The 23,652-nt window shown below is 45.2% G+C and overlaps 1 protein-coding gene across 2 annotated transcripts in view; it reads left to right on the forward strand.

Annotated features, from left to right (window-relative positions):
- Positions 1-17,699: 17,699 nt before the first annotated feature.
- Positions 17,700-23,652, forward strand: part of hnf1ba (HNF1 homeobox Ba) — a 17,975-nt gene continuing 12,022 nt past the window's right edge. The window contains exons 1-3 of one of the 2 annotated variants that reach the window (XM_076977059.1): positions 17,700-18,256; positions 20,593-20,792; positions 21,471-21,741. In XM_076977059.1, coding sequence (XP_076833174.1) covers positions 17,895-18,256; positions 20,593-20,792; positions 21,471-21,741 — 833 coding nt within the window. In that variant the 5' untranslated portion in view covers positions 17,700-17,894. The remainder of the gene's footprint in view (positions 18,257-20,592; positions 20,793-21,470; positions 21,742-23,652) is intronic. The other variant, XM_076977058.1, reaches the window with a different exon arrangement.

Raw genomic sequence — 23,652 nt, forward strand, 5'->3', positions numbered from 1 at the left:
TTAGTACGACCCCACATCTCTGTGTTTTAGTACAACCCCACGTCTCTGTGTTTTAGTACGACCCCACATCTCTGTGTTTTAGTACGACCCCACGTCTCTGTGTTTTAGTACGACCCCACGTCTCTGTGTTTTAGTACGACCCCACATCTCTGTGTTTTAGTACGACCCTTCCCACGTCTCTGCGTTTTAGTACGACCCCACATCTCTGTGTTTTAGTATGACCCTTCCCACGTCTCTGTGTTTTAGTACGACCCTTCCCACGTCTCTGCGTTTTAGTACGACCCTTCCCACGTCTCTGCGTTTTAGTACGACCCCACGTCTCTGCGTTTTAGTACGACCCCACATCTCTGTGTTTTAGTACGACCCTTCCCACGTCTCTGCGTTTTAGTACGACCCCACATCTCTGTGTTTTAGTACGACCCTTCCCACGTCTCTGCGTTTTAGTACGACCCCACATCTCTGTGTTTTAGTATGACCCTTCCCACGTCTCTGTGTTTTAGTACGACCCCACATCTCTGTGTTTTAGTACGACCCTTCCCACGTCTCTGTGTTTTAGTATGACCCCACATCTCTGCGCTTTAGTACGACCCTTCCCATGTCTCTGTGTTTTAGTACGACCCCACATCTCTGTGTTTTAGTACGACCCTTCCCACGTCTCTGTGTTTTAGTACGACCCTTCCCACGTCTCTGCGTTTTAGTACGACCCTTCCCACGTCTCTGCGCTTTAGTACGACCCTTCCCATGTCTCTGTGTTTTAGTACGACCCTTCTCACGTCTCTGCGCTTTAGTACGACCCTTCCCACGTCTCTGCGCTTTAGTACGACCCTTCCCATGTCTCTGTGTTTTAGTACGACCCTTCCACGTCTCTGTGTTTTAGTACGACCCTTCCCACGTCTCTGTGTTTTAGTACGACCCTTCCCACGTCTCTGCGCTTTAGTACGACCCTTCCCACGTCTCTGTGTTTTAGTACGACCCTTCCCACGTCTCTGCGCTTTAGTACGACCCTTCCCACGTCTCTGCGCTTTAGTACGACCCTTCTCACGTCTCTGCGCTTTAGTACGACCCTTCCCACGTCTCTGCGCTTTAGTACGACCCTTCCCATGTCTCTGTGTTTTAGTACGACCCTTCCACGTCTCTGTGTTTTAGTACGACCCTTCCCACGTCTCTGCGCTTTAGTACGACCCTTCCCATGTCTCTGTGTTTTAGTACGACCCTTCCCACGTCTCTGTGTTTTAGTACGACCCTTCCCACGTCTCTGCGCTTTAGTACGACCCTTCCCACGTCTCTGTGTTTTAGTACGACCCCACATCTCTGCGTTTTAGTACGACCCCACGTCTCTGCGCTTTAGTACGACCCCACGTCTCTGTGTTTTAGTGCGACCCCACGTCTCTGTGTTTTAGTACGACCCTTCCCATGTCTCTGTGTTTTAGTACGACCCCACGTCTCTGTGTATTAGTACGACCCTTCCCACGTCTCTGTGTTTTAGTACGACCCCACGTCTCTGTGTTTTAGTACGACCCCACGTCTCTGTGTTTTAGTACGACCCCACGTCTCTGTGACGGTTCTCTCACTGGCAGACGTGTCCATGATTTCCCTCTTCAGTCATTCGTTAGTTTGGAGGGATGAAAGTTTGTCGAGTGTTTTCTGCTTCTTTCTCCACTTTTTCTCCGTCTTCATTTTCCTGCGGTCTCTCCCACACCCAGACATCTCAGCCAAACTCTTTATGGTCATATGTCTTGTAATCCTGTGTGTTTATTGCTTGCACTGTGAGCTGCTGTCAAGGATAAGGATCACCTTATCATGAAGACGTGATTTATAGAGTCCACCAGTGACGAAAGCCGTGTGCTGTCACGGCACTTGGATTCTTGTCCGGCGGGAAGAGCCCGGGGGGCCACGCCGCTCCCTCGCGGACCGCAGCCGTGCTGGTTCACTGGCTCGGGAAGCACCCGCTTGTTTTAGCAGGTGGCCAGAGAAATAAATCCCATAACTGCAGTGCAGCAGGGCTTGGCTCTGGGTGCCATTTTAGAAAGCCTAGGGGCTCTGAAAACACCCAATTGAGATGGCTGTACCTATAGACTTTGTATTTTTCTCTGACTGAGTGTGTGTGAGGGAGTGCGAGGATGTGTGTTTGTGTGAGTGTGAGCATGTGTGTGTGACACAGGGAGAGGTCAGCTCAGCGCGCTCACCTTATCTCAGGTAATATCCCTGCACTGGCAGCATGTGATGTTGAGCAACCAGGTTGTAAAGCAGCGAAGCGCTTTATGAGTCAGACGCTCCCCCCTGCCCACTGCACGCCTGCGTCTGGCCGTCTGGGCGTTCCTGTGGCGTTGGGGCTGTGATCTCTGGCAGCACCGACACACCACCGTTTCTGGACGTGGTTTCATCTACAGCACATAGAAAAGCATTATGGACTAGTGTAACCACTAGAAATCTGACTCTGTTTGCAATATTTTACTTTGATATGACATTTTTTTAAAGTTTGCTGGTGGTCGTTGTGTTGGGGTTCTGGTTGGGATCCCTCAGTGGGTCTGAACTGCTCCGTCAGTATCTTCAAGCTGTTGTAAAAACAACCTTTTATGGCATTTCTGGGCCTCACCTGTGCCTTTGCCGGTCCTGCTCAAGGACTGTTAGCCCCGCCTCTGACTCAGGGGGTGTGGCTCAGGAGTGGTGGCTGATGGGACGGAGGTGTAGAGGGACTCTTCTCAGTTCAGCGGACACAGTTTAACGGCCCCCAGGTCCAGTTCGAGCGAGCAGCCATGCAGCCAAGCACAACGGCGCTTAATAACGCCACCCGGCCAGAGCGGCAGTCACGGGGGGGGGGGGGGGGCGTGATGCACGCAGTGGGAGGGGCTGTGTGGGAACGCCAGGCAAGAAGCAATACCAGCCAGGAAGTGATGGAATGAGGGAATGAGGGGGAGAGTGAGTGAAAGAGTCTGTGAATAGATGAGAGCATTACTGAGAGAGGTGGTGAGTGTGTGAATGGGAGAGTGAGTGATGAGGTGTCAGTAGCTTTGCCCCGTCAGTGTGTTGAAATGCAGATGAAGCAACTGACAGAGTGGGGGGGGGGGGGGTGGGCTTGTGGGGCCGGCGGGGTCAACCTGATGTGACTTGTGCGCTCAGAGAGGGAGCGACATTTCCGTCAGGATGCTCCCTCGGCTGGGGGGGTTAATGGTGCTGTTGGAGAAACGGAGATGTGCGTCTGAATTCATTATGAGACAGGAGGGGGTGTGTGGGGGGTGGGGGGCTGTTTGGGGAGGGTCTGTACATGTGTGTGGGGGGGGGTGGTTCAGGGGGTTCCACCACACCTTCTCTTACCTTGTTGTTCTTTAGTAGCACAGCACAACCAAGCAGTGTTCTCAGGTGTAACCATAATCTGCCAGTTTCTGAACTGTCACAAAAGTGTCACTCGGGTCATTCTCACTGTTATGGTGGAGAGAGAGAGAACATTGTGCTTTAAAGTTGTTCAGAGGACGTGACATGGCAGAGACGAGGTAGCAAGACACCTGAAGGAACTGGACAGTTATCAGAGACAGACAAGACAGTTGGCATGGTTACAGAGTGTGAAGAGTCATACTGGATAACTTTGGGTTTGGCATTATGTGGCACTGCGCCAGTCGAGCGCTGAGGGTCAGAACTCCTCCAGAAGGATGTGGAGGAAACACACATCTACCCTCTACATGTGTGGGGTAGTACTGATCTGCCCCGTGCTGGGGCAGAAGTCGTTCGCACGGACCCACTCTCCAGTTGCTCTGAGTGGAGTGGAGAATGTGTGTCTACAGTGATAAACACTCTGTTTTCTTTGAAACTTCACTTTCTCTACCCTCTGCATTCTGGGAAGTAAATTATTTATGGAATGTCATGGTCTGGTGTGCTTTGTCTTTGCATAAATCTTCCCAGAATTAGAAAAAATCCTACCAACATTTTAGTGTCCAGGTGTATACTTACAATACATATAGGTTTGGTGTGTATTTACTATGCAAAAAACAAATCTATATATAAACATGCAAAACTTCTGTCTGTTTAAAAAAACATCTTTCCCATTGTTGGTACATGCCTGAAATGTGTTTTGGGCAGGTTTACTGTGATGTAAACAGAAGCCATGGATAGTGTGTGAGGTGCTGAGGCCTCTGTGTGTGTGTGTGTGTGTGTGTGTGTGTGTTTGTGTGTGTGTGAGACACTGGTGCACCTCGCAGGGCCGACGGCCTGCAGAAGTGACACGGTCCACTTTACCACCATCCTGATTTCACTCGGCACATTTCTCATCGACGGTGCTCAGAGCATTTGGAGTTGCACACAATGTCACCCCCCCCCCACTTCAAAACCGAATATCCTGTCCTGTAGTTAGAATACTGCACATCTACATCTACGTCTGAACACACACACACACACACACATATTTGAGAAGAATAAGTGATACAGTGGTATGTTAAACAAACTCTTTAGTCACCGCATGCCCAGACCACACCAGCATTGATTGGTGTCTGTGCTACAAGGAAACACTGCACCCTCATGAGGTCTTCCCTTTAATCATTAACAGGACAGAAATAACTAATACAAAGCCTTCCAGAATCTGGAACAGATAACCTTCTAATGTCAAAACTACAGGAATAATTGGCTGACACACACACTAAAATAAAAAAATAATTCTATAATCAATCTTGCTACAGTAAGTTTTTCATTTTAGTGTCTCATTTACAGCCAGATGGCAGAAGAGGGGGCTGATGGGAAAGAAGAGGGGGCTGATGGGAAAGAAGAGGGGGCTGATGGGAAAGAATGTAAAGAATCTTCAGACATTTTATCATGAGTAGGATCTTAAGGGCAGAATGAAATCAAGTGGAATAAAAAGGCTGGTCAGCAGGTCTGAACGTTATCACGGCTGATACTGGAGCTCCTCACACACTCAACTCACCACTGATAGAATCAGACTCCAGAAGATCAGATTGCTGTGTGAGAACAGCACAAGCCCTTGATCGGACTGTTAGGAAGACTTGCTGTAAAATCTGTCCAGATGGTAAAGTCCTGGGTCATGACACGACTGTTTCACTTCATATGACACATCTTCATACATTTTTACAGGGCAGTAAAACAAATGACATTATTACCTTAAACGTGTTGTTGGTGAGACTTGGTTGTTGCTGTTAGTGATTACAGTCACTTATGAATTTTGTTCTTGTTATGGGTTAAACCGTTCAGTTTTATGTGAAATAATTGGATCAAATGCACATGTCTGATAGGTCTACAAGTATGTGCAGGTCTACAGGTGTGTTCAGGTCTACAGGTGTGTGCAGGTCTACAGTCCTGCGTACCCCAATATTAACACTTTCACATTTATAGACGTCTCCAGTTTGACTCCTCAGACACTAAAGGAAGACCATCGTACACCTGGATCAGAATGACCTTTTCTTCCTGAAGTAACACATTGATATTATGACCTGTTACACTTAGAAAAGACCTTTAGCTTCGGTGTTCAGTGTGTTAACAGAAGAACACTCTGTATCTGCATTAGGAAGCTGTTCCCTTTAAGCTCAGACGTCCCACCATTCTGTTCTCTTCGCCCGTGTGTGGACGAGACACTAACACTAACCCGTGTGTGGACGAGACACTAACACTAACACTAACCCGTGTGTGGACGAGACACTAACACTAACACTAACCCGTGTGTGGACGAGACACTAACACTAACACTAACCCGTGTGTGGACGAGACACTAACACTAACACTAACCCGTGTGTGGACGAGACACTAACACTAACACTAACCCGTGTGTGGACGAGACACTAACACTAACCCGTGTGTGGACGAGACACTAACCCGTGTGTGGACGAGACACTAACACTAACACTAACCCGTGTGTGGACGAGACACTAACACTAACACTAACCCGTGTGTGGACGAGACACTAACACTAACACTAACCCGTGTGTGGACGAGACACTAACACTAACACTAACCCGTGTGTGGACGAGACACTAACACTAACCCGTGTGTGGACGAGACACTAACACTAACCCGTGTGTGGACGAGACACTAACCCGTGTGTGGACGAGACACTAACACTAACACTAACCCGTGTGTGGACGAGACACTAACACTAACACTAACCCGTGTGTGGACGAGACACTAACACTAACACTAACCCGTGTGTGGACGAGACACTAACACTAACACTAACCCGTGTGTGGACGAGACACTAACACTAACACTAACCCGTGTGTGGACGAGACACTAACACTAACACTAACCCGTGTGTGGACGAGACACTAACACTAACCCGTGTGTGGACGAGACACTAACACTAACACTAACCCGTGTGTGGACGAGACACTAACACTAACACTAACCCGTGTGTGGACGAGACACTAACACTAACACTAACCCGTGTGTGGACGAGACACTAACACTAACCCGTGTGTGGACGAGACACTAACACTAACCCGTGTGTGGACGAGACACTAACCCGTGTGTGGACGAGACACTAACACTAACACTAACCCGTGTGTGGACGAGACACTAACACTAACACTAACCCGTGTGTGGACGAGACACTAACACTAACACTAACCCGTGTGTGGACGAGACTCTAACACTAACCCGTGTGTGGACGAGACACTAACACTAACCCGTGTGTGGACGAGACACTAACCCGTGTGTGGACGAGACACTAACACTAACACTAACCCGTGTGTGGACGAGACACTAACACTAACACTAACCCGTGTGTGGACGAGACACTAACACTAACCCGTGTGTGGACGAGACACTAACACTAACCCGTGTGTAGACGAGACACTAACACTAACCCGTGTGTGGACGAGACACTAACACTAACCCGTGTGTGGACGAGACACTAACACTAACACTAACCCGTGTGTGGACGAGACACTAACACTAACACTAACCCGTGTGTGGACGAGACACTAACACTAACACTAACCCGTGTGTGGACGAGACACTAACACTAACACTAACCCGTGTGTGGACGAGACACTAACACTAACACTAACCCGTGTGTGGACGAGACACTAACACTAACACTAACCCGTGTGTGGACGAGACACTAACACTAACACTAACCCGTGTGTGGACGAGACACTAACACTAACCCGTGTGTGGACGAGACACTAACACTAACCCGTGTGTGGACGAGACACTAACCCGTGTGTGGACGAGACACTAACACTAACACTAACCCGTGTGTGGACGAGACACTAACACTAACACTAACCCGTGTGTGGACGAGACACTAACACTAACCCGTGTGTGGACGAGACACTAACACTAACACTAACCCGTGTGTGGACGAGACACTAACACTAACCCGTGTGTGGACGAGACACTAACACTAACCCGTGTGTAGACGAGACACTAACACTAACCCGTGTGTGGACGAGACACTAACACTAACACTAACCCGTGTGTGGACGAGACACTAACACTAACCCGTGTGTGGACGAGACACTAACACTAACACTAACCAGTGTGTGGACGAGACACTAACACTAACACTAACCCGTGTGTGGACGAGACACTAACACTAACACTAACCCGTGTGTGGACGAGACACTAACACTAACCCGTGTGTGGACGAGACACTAACACTAACCCGTTCTGCGGTCTGTATGAGACACTAACATTAATACTAACACTAACACTAACCTGTTCTGCGGTGTGTATGAGACACTAACACTAACCCGTTTTTCCGTGTGTATGAGACACTAACATCAATACTAACACTAACCCGTTCTGCGGTGTGTATGAGACACTAACACTAACCCGTTCTGCCGTGTGTGGACGGCGTCTCGTTTCTCTTTCCTCACCTGCGTTAAGTTCTACTTCTCCTGCCCCAGTAATGGCCGAGCTGCATGGCTCTGCATTAATGAGGCGGTCTGGGCCATAAAGGAAGCCATGCAGGTAATTACCTCTGCACGGTTAATAGGCTGCTGGCTGCAGGGCGGAGCTGGGCACTCTGGGAAGGTTAGGAGGAGGACCACAGTCACACGCACCTCTGGCTGCCCAGGTCAGCACTAGTGGGCCTCCCTGCTTACTGAACTTTACATGCAATGTCCTTGGCTGTCCACTGAGTGGCGCCAGGGAGCAAATTTGTAAACTGTCAAGCGGTGCAACTTTAACAAATAGGGCCTCATGTGACACTCCCAGACAATATAGTCCTGTGTGGAGTGGAGAACTGTTGTACTGACCCTCTGCAAGCACCATGCATGCAAATAGCTTCTGAATGACTTCATGCTGGTACCATTAATGACTAACTGATTTATTTTGTTCTTGGAGTTTTGCAGCCGTATCCGAACTCGTGCACGCGGTGTTGTTAGGTGACACACATGCTGGCGTGTTCTGATCGGTCATTCTGAGTGAAGACTGCTATATCTGAAGCCATGAAGACACGTTCACTGCTGCTTATGAGCTTTGGTTCCATGTGCAGTGTTGGCCGTCCGATGGCAGGATAGATCACTCCCCTCTGTCCCGGTGTGAGATCACTCCCCTCCGTCCCGGTGTGAGATCACTCCCCTCGGTCCCCGTGTGCAGTCAGAAGAGTGATCAGAAGAGTGAGTCACGCCTGCTGGCCAGCGAACGGAACATGAGAGCCAACACATCTGTGTAATTTGACTTTTGTGGGGGAGCAACTCTGAGCCGTTAGACACGTTTGGGTTGGGTTTGCATCGCTTTCTGTCTTTTCATGCAGTTTGTGTGTGTGTGTGTGTGTGTGTGTGTGTGTGTGTGTGTTTTGGTTTGAATGTGTGAGGGTTATTTACCTCAGTGATAGCTGTCTTATTAATCAGGTGTCTCTGGTGAGTTATTCTCATCTCTCCTCTCCCAGCTTAGTGTCCACCTGATTAACACTGTCTGATCACGCTAGCTCATGATGGTTTTAGAGTTGTGATCACATAGCACACAGGATCCCTACACCTTAAGATGGACCCAGAAACACTTCATAGATGCCTGTAAAAGCTGCTAAGCTAAATACTACAGTAGTGGAACACTTACTATAACGTAATCCTGTCCAGAATCTACACCAGCGTGTGAATCCTGTCCAGAATTTACACCAGCACGTTTCAAAAGAATGTCCAGAATTTACAAGTTTCATAAACTCAACACAAGATGCAAGACACTAATAAGTAATCAAGATGAAAAGGTCTAGATCACAGTTCTGCAGACTAAGAACTGGACCAGTCTCAGACCCACTGCAGCAGGACAACAGTCCCGAACATCCTGAACATGCAAAGATGGAAACCCTGATCACATCTATGTTCCAGGACAGACTGGACCAGGACCTCTAGTGAGTTCTGCTGGTTACAGTTGTCATGTGCTCATCAGTTAGTTCAGTTATTTTGGGTTCTCTGTAGACTGTGTCACGAAGAAGCTGAAATTAAGGGTGACAATATAAACTTCACAACTTCCAAACAAATGTTCTTGATCACTTAACCAATAGTGACGCGTCATTCTCCAGATATGTTGACTGCAGTGTGTCTTGTTTGCAGTGGGTTTTGTTCCCTGCTTCTGTTGTCAGCAGTGAAAACAGCTTTAGTTGGACTTTCTTCCCCATTTTAGTTACGTAGAGTCATGGAGCTCTGGATTCTGAGCAGAAGTGTCAATTCCACGTTCAGAAAGTAAAAGTCCTCACCAGGATTTTGCTCAGGCTTCCTGGATTGTGTTGATTCCACTAATTTTACCTGGATTGCACTAATTAGAAAATCTAGCAAGCTTGAGCAAAATCCTGGTGAGGACTTTTACTTTCTGGACCTGGAATTGACACGTCTGATTCTGAGTCAGTATTGGCTGCAGGATGGGCATGATGAAATGTGCACATCTGCATGTCTGGAGAAGGTGGAGACGTGGACACTCATGGAGAACACTACACTAGTCACACAGCACGTTCTGCTGAGTAACCGTGCTGGTGGGCTTTCACATCCAGCGTGCACTCCAGTGGTAAGTTCTTTGTTTTACCTGTAAGGGCCAGTGCGGATCCCAGTGAGATTACGCCATTGTAAATACATGTAATCATACCGAGTAATGTGGGCACTGTCTAGTGAGAGATTACCCAGCTGGTGTAATGAATCTGCTTTGCCAAGAGGAGCCTCCCTATACCACCTGCTGAAGGTCAGGACAGGAGGTCACACTCGGGTCACTGTGCCCTGGCACGAGTTACAGCCTGGTGCCGGAGTTACTGCCCCTTCCTGTTCCTCTGTGAGGCAGCGATCCGCAGACGTTCTCCTAGAGGAACCCTCCCTGTGTCTGCTCCCCTCGTGCTGGCCTGGCACAGGGGTGAGAGACATTTACCCACCGCCTGGAGAACGACGCTTCACTACTGAGATGAAGACCAGACACGTGAAGACAAAATACGGGCACAAAGAACAGGAAGGGAGGAGAAATAAAGTGAGAGAGAAACAGAGAGATGGAGAGGAACAGAGAAAGAGAGAGAGCAATGAGAGAGAGAAAGAAATGAGGTGGAGAAAGGACAAAAAAGACAGTTGTAGGGAAATGAGAGAGAGTGTGTGAGGGAGGGAGAGAGGGAGGGAGCGAGGGAGGGAGAGGGAGGAAGAGGGAGAGAGGGAGGGAGGGAGGGAAAGGGGAGAGAAATGGGAGTGGACAGCTTGTGTGATGTGACAAGCCTTTACAAAAGACCAAAGTGAGTGCAGGACCTGGTCACACACCTCCATCATGTGAAGCAGCAAACACAGCAGACCTTCACACTCTGGGGTTCACACACACACACACACACACACACACACACCCTCTCCAGTGAGTGTTGACCGAGCCAACAGTGTCTCGCTCAGCCAGGTGGTGATCAGTGTGGTGCTGTGGATCCCCACATGAGGCTGTTGAACACACAACCTGCACCTGTAACATCTGGAAGCAGCTGTCAAAGTCACATCAGTCCTCCCTCTGCTGATGTCATACTGCTGATGTCACAAGGCTGGCTACTGTCACTTTCTGTGTCACTGGGCTCGTCTTCGCTGATCAATGCTTAAGTGATCCAATCAAAGCGCCCTGAGTCCTTGATCAAAGCCTCTGACAACTTCATCCTTCTACAGATTTCAAGCTATTAGTATCCATGTCAAACTGTATTTTACATGTTGAAATGTGCCCGTTTTACCCAGTAGTGCTGAACTGTCCTCCTTGATTATATTAAACTGATGATGTTAACTCTATAGGTGTTGTCTGTGGTACCTGTGGACATCTGGGGATTCTTCTGTAATGTGCTAGTCAGAACAGCACCAGTCATGTGTGTGCTACCATGTTACATGACTGACGTGACTGACGTGAGTAATGTGACTGACGTGAGTGACGTGACCGACGTGAGTAACGTGAGTAATGTGACTGAAGATACCAAGGAGCAGGAAACTGTTTTTGGAATGTGTGTAGGGGGTGGGAGAGTAAGAGGGTAAGGGGGTAAGAGGGTAAGGGGATAAGGGAGTAAGAGAGTAAGGGGATAAGGGAGTAAGAGAGTAAGGGGATAAGGGAGTAAGAGAGTAAGGGGATAAGGGAGTAAGAGAGTAAGGGGATAAGGGAGTAAGAGAGTAAGGGGATAAGGGAGTAAGAGAGTAAGGGGATAAGGGAGTAAGAGAGTAAGGGGTTAAGGGAGTAAGAGAGTAAGGGGATAAGGGAGTAAGAGAGTAAGGGGATAAGGGAGTAAGGGGGTAAGGGGATAAGGGAGTAAGAGAGTAAGGGGGTAAGGGAGTAAGGGGGTAAGAGAGTAAGGGGATAAGGGAGTAAGGGGGTAAGAGGGTAAGTGGATAAGAAGGTAAGGGGGTAAGGGAGTAAGGGGATAAGAGAGTAAGGGGATAAGGGAGTAAGGGGGTAAGAGGGTAAGTGGATAAGAAGGTAAGGGAGTAAGGGGATAAGAGAGTAAGGGGGTAAGAGAGTAAGGGGGTAAGAGGGTAAGTGGATAAGAAGGTAAGGGGGTAAGGGAGTAAGGGGGTAAGAGAGTAAGGGGATAAGAAGGTAAGGGGGTAAGGGGATAAGGGAGTAAGAGAGTAAGGGGGTAAGAGAGTAAGGGGGTAAGAGAGTAAGGGGGTAAGGGAGTAAGGGGGTAAGGGAGTAAGGGGGTAAGAGAGTAAGGGGATAAGAGAGTAAGGGGATAAGAGAGTAAGGGGGTAAGGGAGTAAGGGGGTAAGAGAGTAAGGGGATAAGAGAGTAAGGGGGTAAGAGAGTAAGGGGATAAGAGAGTAAGGGGGTAAGGGAGTAAGGGGGTAAGAGAGTAAGGGGATAAGAGAGTAAGGGGGTAAGAGAGTAAGGGGGTAAGGGAGTAAGGGGGTAAGGGAGTAAGGGGGTAAGAGAGTAAGGGGGTAAGAGAGTAAGGGGATAAGAGAGTAAGGGGGTAAGGGAGTAAGGGGGTAAGAGGGTAAGTGGATAAGAAGGTAAGGGGGTAAGGGAGTAAGGGGATAAGAGAGTAAGGGGGTAAGAGAGTAAGGGGGTAAGAGGGTAAGTGGATAAGAAGGTAAGGGGGTAAGGGAGTAAGGGGGTAAGAGAGTAAGGGGATAAGAAGGTAAGGGGGTAAGGGGATAAGGGAGTAAGAGAGTAAGGGGGTAAGGGAGTAAGGGGGTAAGAGAGTAAGGGGGAAAGGGAGTAAGGGGGTAAGAGAGTAAGGGGATAAGAGAGTAAGGGGGTAAGAGAGTAAGGGGGTAAGAGGGTAAGTGGATAAGAAGGTAAGGGGGTAAGGGAGTAAGGGGATAAGAGAGTAAGGGGGTAAGAGAGTAAGGGGGTAAGAGGGTAAGTGGATAAGAAGGTAAGGGGGTAAGGGAGTAAGGGGGTAAGAAGGTAAGGGGGTAAGGGGATAAGGGAGTAAGAGAGTAAGGGGGTAAGGGAGTAAGGGGGTAAGAGAGTAAGGGGGTAAGAGGGTAAGGGGGTAAGAGAGTAAGAGAGTAAGGGGGTAAGAGAGTAAGGGGGTAAGAGGGTAAGGGGGTAAGAGAGTAAGGGGGTAAGGGAGTAAGGGGGTAAGGGGGTAAGGGGATAAGGGAGTAAGAGAGTAAGGGGGTAAGAGAGTAAGGGGGTAAGAGGGTAAGGGGGTAAGAGAGTAAGGGGGTAAGGGGATAAGGGAGTAAGAGAGTAAGGGGGTAAGAGAGTAAGGGGGTAAGAGGGTAAGGGGGTAAGAGAGTAAGGGGGTAAGAGAGTAAGGGGGTAAGAGGGTAAGGGGGTAAGAGAGTAAGGGGGTAAGGGGGTAAGAGGGTATAGTTTGGGTTACAGTGCATAATGTGACATGATCTGAGAGCACTCAGCCTCACACACACTCTTCACTGTCCTGCCCTCTTGGCCCCTAGAGGTCCCACATGTATTGTAACCATGGAGTATTGTAACCACGGAGTATTGTAACCATGGAGTATTGTAACCACGGAGTATTGTAACCACGGAGTATTGTAACCATGGAGTATTGTAACCATGGAGTATTGTAACCATGGAGTATTATAACCAGAGATACAGTGGGGAAAATAAGTATTTAGTCAGTCACCAATTGTGCAAGTTCTCCCACTTAAAAAGATGAGGCCTGTAATTGACATCATAGGTAGATCTCAACTATGAGAGACAAAATGTGAAAAAAAAAAAGAGAAAATAATTTTGTCTGACTTTTAAAGAATTTATTTGCAAATAATGGTGGAAAATAAGTATTTGGTCAATAATAAAAGTTCATCTGAATACTTTGTTGTATATCCTCTGTTGGCAATGACAGAGGTCAAATGTTTTCTGTAAGTCTTCACAAGGTTGGCACACACTGTTGCTGGTATGTTGGCCCATTCCTCCATGCAGATCTCCTCTAGAGCAGTGATGTTTTGGGGCTGTCGGCGGGCAACACGGACTTTTAACTCCCTCCAAAGGTTTTTGATGGGGTTGAGATCGGGAGACTGGCTAGGCCACTCCAGGACTTTGAAATGTTTCTTACGAAGCCACTCCTTTGTTGCCCTGGTAGTGTGCTTGGGATCATTATCATGCTGAAAGACCCAGCCACGTTTCATCTTCATTGCCCTTGCTGATGGAAGGAGGTTTGCACCCAAAATCTCACAATACATGGCCCCATTCATTCTTTCATGTACACGGACCAGTCGTCCTGGTCCCTTTGCATAGAAACAGCCCCAAAGCATGATGTTGCCACCCCCATGCTTGACAGTTGGTATGGTGTTCTTTGGATGCAACTCAGCATTCACTGTCCTCCAAACACGACGAGTTGTGTTTTTACCAAATAGATAAAAAATAGATGAAACCAACTACTTTGGTTTCATCTGACCATATGACATTCTCCCAATACTCTGCTGGAACATCCAAATGCTCTCTAGCAAACTTCAGACATGCCTGGATATGGACTGGCTTAAGCAGGGGGACACGTCTGGCACTGCAAGATCTGAGTCCCTGGCGTCGTAGTGTGTTGCTGATGGTAGTCTTTGTAACGTTGGTCCCAGCTTTCTGCAGGTCATTCACTAGATCCCCCCTTGTGGTTCTGGGATTTTTCCTCACCGTTCTTGTGATCATTTTGACCCCACGGGCTGAGATCTTGCGTGGAGCCCCAGATCGAGGGAGATTAGTAGTGGTCTCGTAGGTCTTCCATTTTCTGATTATTGCACCCACAATAGATTTCTTCACACCAAGCTGCTTGCCTATTGCAGATTCAGTCTTCCCAGCCTGGTGCAGGTCTACAATTCGGTTTCTGGTGTCCTCCGACAGCTCTTTCATCTTCACCATAGTGGAGTTTGGAGTGTGACTGTTTGAGGTTGTGGGCAGGTGTCTTTTATACTGTTAACGACTTCAAATAGGTGCCATTAATACAGGTAATGAGTGGGGGAAAGAGGAGCCTCTTAAAAAAGAAGGTACAGGTCTGTGACAGCCAGAAATCTTGCTTGTTTGTAGGTGACCAAATACTTATTTTCCACCATTATTTGCAAATAAATTCTTTAGAAGTCAGACAAAATGATTTTCTCAATTTTTTTTCACATTTTGTCTCTCATAGTTGAGATCTACCTATGATGTCAATTACAGGCCTCTCTCATCTTTTTAAGTGGGAGAACTTGCACAATTGGTGACTGACTAAATACTTATTTTCCCCACTGTAGTCTGTACAGCACTGTGAATATCTTGGGTCTAAGGCTACAAACATCCCGCCAGCCTCTCCAGAACCTCCCCCAGACTACTGGACCTTGAATGACTGACCCTCTAGCAATGAGCTGCACTACCAGTCTTCTAGTATTTGGTCCCCAGGTCTTCGTGGACTAATGATCTGAACACGTCGTCTGTATTCTACACCAGTCTGGACTGTCTTCCTCTATGGGGACAGAGACAGTGGGAGCTCAGTGCTTGTGTGTGTATATTGATCCACTTTGTCCAACAGAGATGAACGTCTACTGCCTTATCAGTGTCACCAACACACATATCCAGCTATCTGTGTTTTAAAAAAAAGTTTGTATTAAAAAAAGTTAATATCAATTAATGTTTAATAAGCTTTCACTGAGTTATTGTATGTCTGTAGATACAGGAATTTATATGTGGAATCTTTTTTTTCAATCGCGCTATCCGCTCTTATTTTGAAATCGCGAACCGCGATCTCAAGACAATGCCGGGGATTGCGTTTTATGGCAACAACAATCAGGTAGCAGACGCCCAAATGCGTTGGCCACCCCCCCAACCCTTAGGGATCCAAGAAAAAACTCAAAACCTTCTCTTCTCTTCACAGACAGGAAGCTGTTGCATCTCCTCCAAATGTACATGAACGTAAATGCATCCTTCAGTTGGGACACCATGATCGTATAGAGGGGGGAAGTCCCATCATCCCTCAGTAAAATCCCAGTGAAATCAACTGGAAAAGAAAGGAGGCACATTTAGGTCCAGTGTGGAATATCACACTAAACATGGAATATTCACCTGCACACAACCGTGACTGAAAGATTTTATCTGCTTGCCACAAATGTTCAAAGTCAATGACAATAGATGTCCAGTCTTATCAGTGAAATGACATTACGCATTCCTAACACATTACTCCACATAGCCCAACACTCAAACACGGCAGACTTACCATCACCGCTAAGTAAAGTGAAGCATCTTGCATAACAGGGTCACACTGATTACTGTCAACCTACCAACATTCAAGCCTGTTACCAGTTCCTGCAGACCTACAGGTGGTCTTCTCTGGTGAGAGTATAGGAGATTAAAACCAGAACTACAGGTGATCTTCTCTGGTGAGAGTATAGGAGATTAAAACAAGACCTACAGGTGATCTTCTCTGGTGAGAGTATAGGAGATTAAAACAAGACCTACAGGTGATCTTCTCTGGTGAGAGTATAGGAGATTAAAACCAGAACTACAGGTGGTCTTCTCTGGTGAGAGTATAGGAGATTAAAACCAGACCTACAGGTGGTCTTCTCTGGTGAGTATAGGAGATTAAAACTTGTTGGTGTGTTCTCCTCTGCACAGGACAAACCAAACTGAGCTTTTTCCTTCTAGATAAATAGACTTGCAGTTTGTAATTGTTTGTTGTTAATGGTTTATGCTTTGGCAGCACATAAAGGAAACGTGTGAAATTTTGCCTCATCCTGAAGATTTAGATGTAACAAACTTTCATCATGACTGTAGCTCATCATTATGTGTTGTGAAACGTATAATATAGTTCATTTTATTAGTTTATTAGTTTATTCATTCGTTCATTGAAGCACATATATAGTGGCCAATGCTGGGTTCCTATCCATCCCATAATGTGCTAAGAATCTAATAAGTTACCATAATGGTAAGCTTACATATACATGTTTTATAAGTGAAACCTCGTTTTCATATCAAACTGAAAAACGTATTATGAGTTGTAGACATCCCACTTGACCAATCAAGGACCCTTGAGTCTGTAGACATGCTGTGTGGTCTGTACACGGCCATATTCCCCAAAGATAAAGCGTGAAGATTATGGAACAACAAATGAACTGTCAGTGCATCTATATGGGGCTCCCGTCATATTCGTTTAAGAAATAAGCATGTCCTCATTAGCCCTCAGCGCAAAACCCATAACTATTTAACCATTTTACTTATTCACATTAATATATATTTTAAATGTTCATAACGCTGGGGTAGTTTTGCTTTTGGGGTAGTTTTTATTTTTGTTGATAACTTTGGGGTAAAGTTATGTCAAACTCCTCTTGAGATCGTTATAGTCGTGATTGTCCCATGTGGGATTTTGTGCTACTGTTTAGTGTTGTTTATAACATTATAGAGAGGGTCAAATGCAAAAATGACATCTGGACATTGGTTATTCTCCCTTTAGGTGTTAATCTGTCTACACTAACACAGGGACTAGTCTCTTTATTCAAGGGCAGTTTTATCAGTACCCAACAGTACGTGCATTTTGGTGTTTAGATATATAAAATAAGAATTTGCTTAATTTTTTGTTCTCTTACATATGTTTTGACATTGTTTGCAATGTTTGTCCTTTAATTTTTTTAATTAAATCATTAAATTAAATTATTATAATTAGGTCTATAACCAGCAGTTGTTGTTGTTATTTGGTATTATTATTATTATTATTATTATTATTATTATTATTATTATTACTCCTACTACCCGCACCCCTTCAAAACAGTCAGGATCTGACAAGGTCCAAAGTTCATGAAAGTTGCTGATAAGGGAGGCCAGAAAGCGCACAGCTCTAGTGTAAACACGGTCCGCCAGCCGCTCTGTCAATACCTGCTGCCACTGACCGGCCATTTGCATGAAGGCCCGAGCCGCCGGCCCACTCATTAACATGCTGGAGGCGGCCGGCCCTCCACCAGCATCATGGCAACTTATATGAAGTGGGAAGAGCCGGAGTGCACGGAGCAGGTGTCTCGCGGGGGACTTTTACGCACGAGCGGGAGGTGAGAGAAGAGGGAATTTAAAGCCAACTTTCCCCTCTTCCTCCTCATTAAGTGAGCAGTTTAATGGTTGCAGAAATGGTGTCCAAGTTAACATCTTTGCAGCAGGAGCTTTTAAGCGCCCTGTTAGATTCTGGAGTTACCAGAGATGTTCTGATCCAAGCGCTGGACGACATGGAGCCCAGCCCGGGGCATTTTGGAGTTAAAATGGAGATGTCTCCGTCAAGTTCTAAAATGAATGGGAGTGATACGGATTCAAAGCCTGTTTTCCACACACTGACCAACGGACAGAGTAAAGGACGGCTGTCCGGGGACGAGGGCTCCGACGACGGCGACGACTACGACACTCCGCCGATACTGAAGGAGCTGGAGTCGCTGAACACGGAGGAGGCGGCGGAGCAGCGGGCCGAGGTGGAGCGGATGTTGGCGTAAGTACAACTACACCTAACTGAGATCAAGAACCACCACACACCACCAGGACATGAAACACACGATCTCATCAGTGCAGAGAAAGAAACGTGTTGAGAGTAACATGAATGATACTTAATTAAAATATGTGGCACGGCGAATGTCACCGAGGGCACCACGTTCACTACCGCCCAGTAACATTTAGCTAAATGTACTTTACAAATTATAGTTATAAAAACAACTTCATATAGGCCTATCTGTTTGAATTTCTCAAATACAAAACATGCAAACATAAATAAATAAAAGCCCTGATGTCTGTTAAAACAGACCGACTTCAGTCTCCGAGTAATATCTTACTGGAATAAACCTACGGAAGAAAGTTCACTTTTTAGAAACCGATTATCTACTGACTGGTGTTTACAAATTTAAAACCACGCGCCAGTATTTCACCTTTTTGCATTCTGGTTACTAATTATCTACTCGGGTTATTATTTCTTTACCTTAGAGAAATATCAACTGAAGAAGCTCCATTTATCATTAACTATTTCAGTGTTTAAGTTCGGACTTATTATTTGTGTTCCTCTTTTCGTATTCTCTCGAAAAGTTACACATAACAATCTATAATATTTAAAAATACAGGCTGTATTTTTTTACGATATTAATGAATTAAGCAATGTAATAAAACAGGCTGAAACAACAACAGAAAATTAATCATAATACTGACACGAAAAAAACAGCAATAATAATAATAATTATAATAATTCTAACAATAATAATAACAATAACAATAATAACAATAATAATAATAATAATAATAATACAAAGGCTCAAAACAAAAGAAAGCTAATTTATAATTCCTGTAAACCAGTTCCTTTAAATCACTTGCCTTTAATAGAGCCCCAAGTTATTTTTTTTCTTTAAACATTTACATCACGAAATGAAGGTAAAAATCAAAACTAAACCACGTGGAGTTGAGTTATTATTAATTTTATTCTATAAATCATCAACTGAAAGATACACAGTGTCGTATGATTAGCGTGCATGGAGATCTGGTTACTCATTGTCAAAAGTCATAATCCCACTTCTTCTCTCAGAGGTCTTGGTTATGTGTTGTCAAACAGTCTCGATAGATTTGCCACAATTACGTTTGTAAAGGAAGCCCTTAATATTACTGCACAATGGTGAGTGTAATTCTGCTCTAACATCTTTTACATTACGTGAGAGAGATTTGGCTACGGCTCCATTAAAATACATTTACCTATTTGACATTTATTCACTCGGTTTCTCCATGTGCAACCTTGAAACTTGGTGCCGTTAATTTTATTAGTTTTGTTGTTTTGTTTTAATCTATTTGAATACATAATCCGCAGAAGTTCTGTTTTTTTTTCAGTGCGCAATGTGAAGAAGTCTGATTTTTTTATATAAAACATTATTTATAAATTAATAGAAATATGAAGCAATAAATGTCGTTTAGTTTAGTTCAGTTAGATTTGTCCTTGAGCTTTTAGGGTTGTTCGCACTTTACTGAATAATACGTCGGTGTAGGAGAGCGCGCCTGGGCTCCTTATGGTTTTCCTATCTTTTTTCTTTTCGTATGATTATATTTGTATTTTGTATATTTTATCGGCTGTTATACATTACAGGCGTATATTTATAAAAAAAAAAGAGAAATACCCATACAGCAGGTCTTCTCATTTTGCACCTACATTTCAGTTTGCAACATGTTTCTGTTGCTTTTCATGCGTTGGCCATGGTGTATTTCGGCAAGGCCGCGTCAGTGTGTTTGTAAATAAGATAAAAACCACAAAATAATTTTGCCTTTTTCAAGATCGTGGTCTGCAGTACTCTGACGTTACTCAGAGCAGAATTCGGGCTTGTTGTTATGTTGTTATTAACATGTTCTTTTGTAATTAAATCACTTGAGTTGATTTGTGTTCGCCCAATGAAATCTGTAACCTTTGGAAGTATTTACAACCCATTGAATACAATGATTAACGATCGTTTATTAGGGTGATTAACAATTGTATGTGCTTACAACCTCTTTAAACTTTGGAGCTGACGAAGCCTTAACAGAGAATCAGAGAGAGAGAGAGAGAGAGAGAGAGAGAGAGAGAATTCTGAATATTTACGCACTATCTAATGCAATACTAAATAAGACCACACCAATTTAATTATTTCACATTTTATGCTACATATATATATTAGTATTAGTAATTATGCTTTTTTTGCGTAATTTAGTAATATAAATATAGTCTGCAGCATACATTTTCCTAGGCTACATCTCCATTAAATATCGAGTTGTTCACATACACGTAAAACATTCGCTTTCGTGTTTTGTATTGTTTAATATTTCCAGCGAGGATCCGTGGCGCGCGGCCCGCATGATCAAAGGCTACATGCAGCAACACAACATCCCGCAGCGCGAGGTGGTGGACGTGACCGGTCTGAACCAGTCGCACCTCTCGCAGCACCTCAACAAGGGCACGCCCATGAAGACGCAGAAGCGCGCGGCACTCTACACCTGGTATGTCAGGAAGCAGCGCGAGATTTTGAGACGTAAGTAAAAAATTTGTGCTGTTGTTTTCACTTAAACTTTTACATTTATTTAAATGTATTTACTTACTTAACTTTTTATTATTTATTATTATTTTATTTAACTTGTTTCTTGTTACATGTTGTGTCACACGTTTTATGAAACTGCTTGCTTATTGTGTTACACTTGCATATTACAAATTCCATGTTTTAATTTGTATATTAAAGGTAATACATTGAGGTTATACATTATGGCCTTTAATATTGAATTATTAAGCAATTACTTTGAATAGGATGCCATAGCAAGTGTCATACCTGAGTGCTCAAATATCATAGCAACCATAAATGCGTCTTTGTGTTGTCAGCTCTGTGCGTGTGTGTCACAGATGTGCGTGTGTGTCAAAGATGTGTGTGTGTGTCACAGATGTGCGTGTGTGTCACAGATGTGCGTGTGTGTCAGCTCTGTTTGTGTGCGTGTGTCACAGATGTGTGTGTGTGTCACAGATGTGCGTGTGTGTCACAGATGTGCGTGTGTGTCACAGATGTGTGTGTGTGTCAGCTCTGTTTGTGTGCGTGAGTCCCAGATGTGTGTGTGTGTCACAGATGTGAGTGTGTGTCAGCTCACTGTGTGTGTGTGTCACAGATGTGTGTGTGTGTGTGTGTCAGCTCTCTGTGCTGAGATGTGTCTCTTTGTTTTTCCAGAGTTCAACCAAGCAGCTCAAGGCTCTGGCAGTAATATGACGGACAAGGCCAGTCAGGATCAGATGCTCCTTTTCTTCCCAGAGTTCAGTCAATCAGGACAGAGCATGAGCCAATCAGCAGATGACTCCTGCAGCGAACCCGCCCTAAAGAAGATGCGCCGAAACCGATTTAAATGGGGTCCTGCATCTCAACAGATCCTGTACCAGGCGTACGAGAGACAGAAGAACCCCAGCAAAGAGGAGCGGGAGGCCCTGGTGGAGGAGTGTAACCGGTACAGTACACCTTACACACCTTACACCTGTTACACCTGTTATACACCTGTTATACACCTTACAACTGTACTGGTTACACACCTTACACCTGTACTGGTTACACACCTTACACCTGTACTGGTTACACACATACTGGTTACACACGTACTGGTCACACACCTTACACCTGTACTGGTTACACCTGTACTGATTACACCTGTACTAGTTACACACCTTACACCTGTACTGGTTAGACATGTTACACCTGTACTGGTTACACACCTTACACCTGTACTGGTTACACCTGTACTGGTTACACCTGTACTAGTTACACACCTTACACCTGTACTGGTTAGACATGTTACACCTGTACTGGTTACACACCTTACACCTGTACTGGTTACACACGCTACACTCACCTGTACTGGTTACACACGTTACAGTCACCTGTAGTAGTTACACACGTTGCACCTGTACTGGTTACACACGTTACACTCACCTGTACTGGTTACACCTGTACTGATTACACCTGTACTAGTTACACACCTTACACCTGTACTGGTTAGACATGTTACACCTGTACTGGTTACACACCTTACACCTGTACTGGTTACACCTGTACTGGTTACACCTGTACTAGTTACACACCTTACACCTGTACTGGTTAGACATGTTACACCTGTACTGGTTACACACCTTACACCTGTACTGGTTACACACGTTACACTCACCTGTACTGGTTACACACGTTACAGTCACCTGTAGTAGTTACACACAATACACACGTTACACCTGTACTGGTTACACACGTTACACTCACCTGTACTGGTTACACACGTTACACTCACCTGTACTGGTTACACACGTTGCACCTGTACTGGTTACACACGTTACATTCACCTGTACTGGTTACACACGTTGCACCTGTACTGGTTACACACGTTACACTCACCTGTACTGGTTACACACGTTACACTCGCCTGTAGTAGTTACACACGTTACACCTGTACTGGTTACACACGTTACACTCACCTGTACTGGTTACACACGTTACACCTGTACTGGTTACACACGTTGCACCTGTACTGGTTACACATGTTACACCTGTACTGGTTATACACGTTACACTCACCTGTACTGGTTACACACGTTACACTTACCTGTACTGGTTACACACGTTGCACTCACCTGCACTGGTTACACACGTTACACTTGTACTTGTTACACACGTTACACCTGTACTAGTTACACACGTTACACATGTACTGGTTACACATGTTACACCTGTACTACTTACACACATTACACCTGTACTGTTTATACACGTTACACTCACCTGTACTAGTTACAAACTACATAAAGTATAGAGGTAAAAGTAATGTAAGGGGGAAAAAAGCCATTAAGGACAAAAGCTTAGGTGGCACCACAGGGTCTATAGTGCACTAGCCCACCTCCCCAAAAACCCCATTCTTCTAAAAGCCATAATGACTATAATGTAATATTAAAATGTTAATGTTGAAAAATGGGCACATATGCCCATTGAAAATGAATGTACTTGAGTACAAGGGTTGGTTGGTCATCCTGGTTACCAACCTCCTCGCTGGTGCTTAGTTGGGACACTTCACTCAAACTCTCTTGAGTCTGCCACGGACATCTTTATACTAACCTACACACGTCTGCTACGTCCACGCTGGAGTGTGACGTGACGTGTGCAGGTGCGATGGATCACGTACAAACCAATAGGGTGTTGGAATATTATATGTTTATACTTCTCATCCAACCACAATCAAATACATGTTTTTTTAACGACGACACGCCGGAATGAAAACAAGTCGAAATGAATTAGCAGTAACAAGGCTATTTTTAAAATATAAGGAGTAGAACATACAGACAATAGTGTGAAAATGTAAGGAATAAAAGAATAGAAAATA

The sequence above is a fragment of the Brachyhypopomus gauderio genome, chromosome 16 (genome assembly GCF_052324685.1).
Source record: "Brachyhypopomus gauderio isolate BG-103 chromosome 16, BGAUD_0.2, whole genome shotgun sequence".
In the NCBI taxonomy this organism is placed as follows: Eukaryota; Metazoa; Chordata; class Actinopteri; order Gymnotiformes; family Hypopomidae; genus Brachyhypopomus; species Brachyhypopomus gauderio.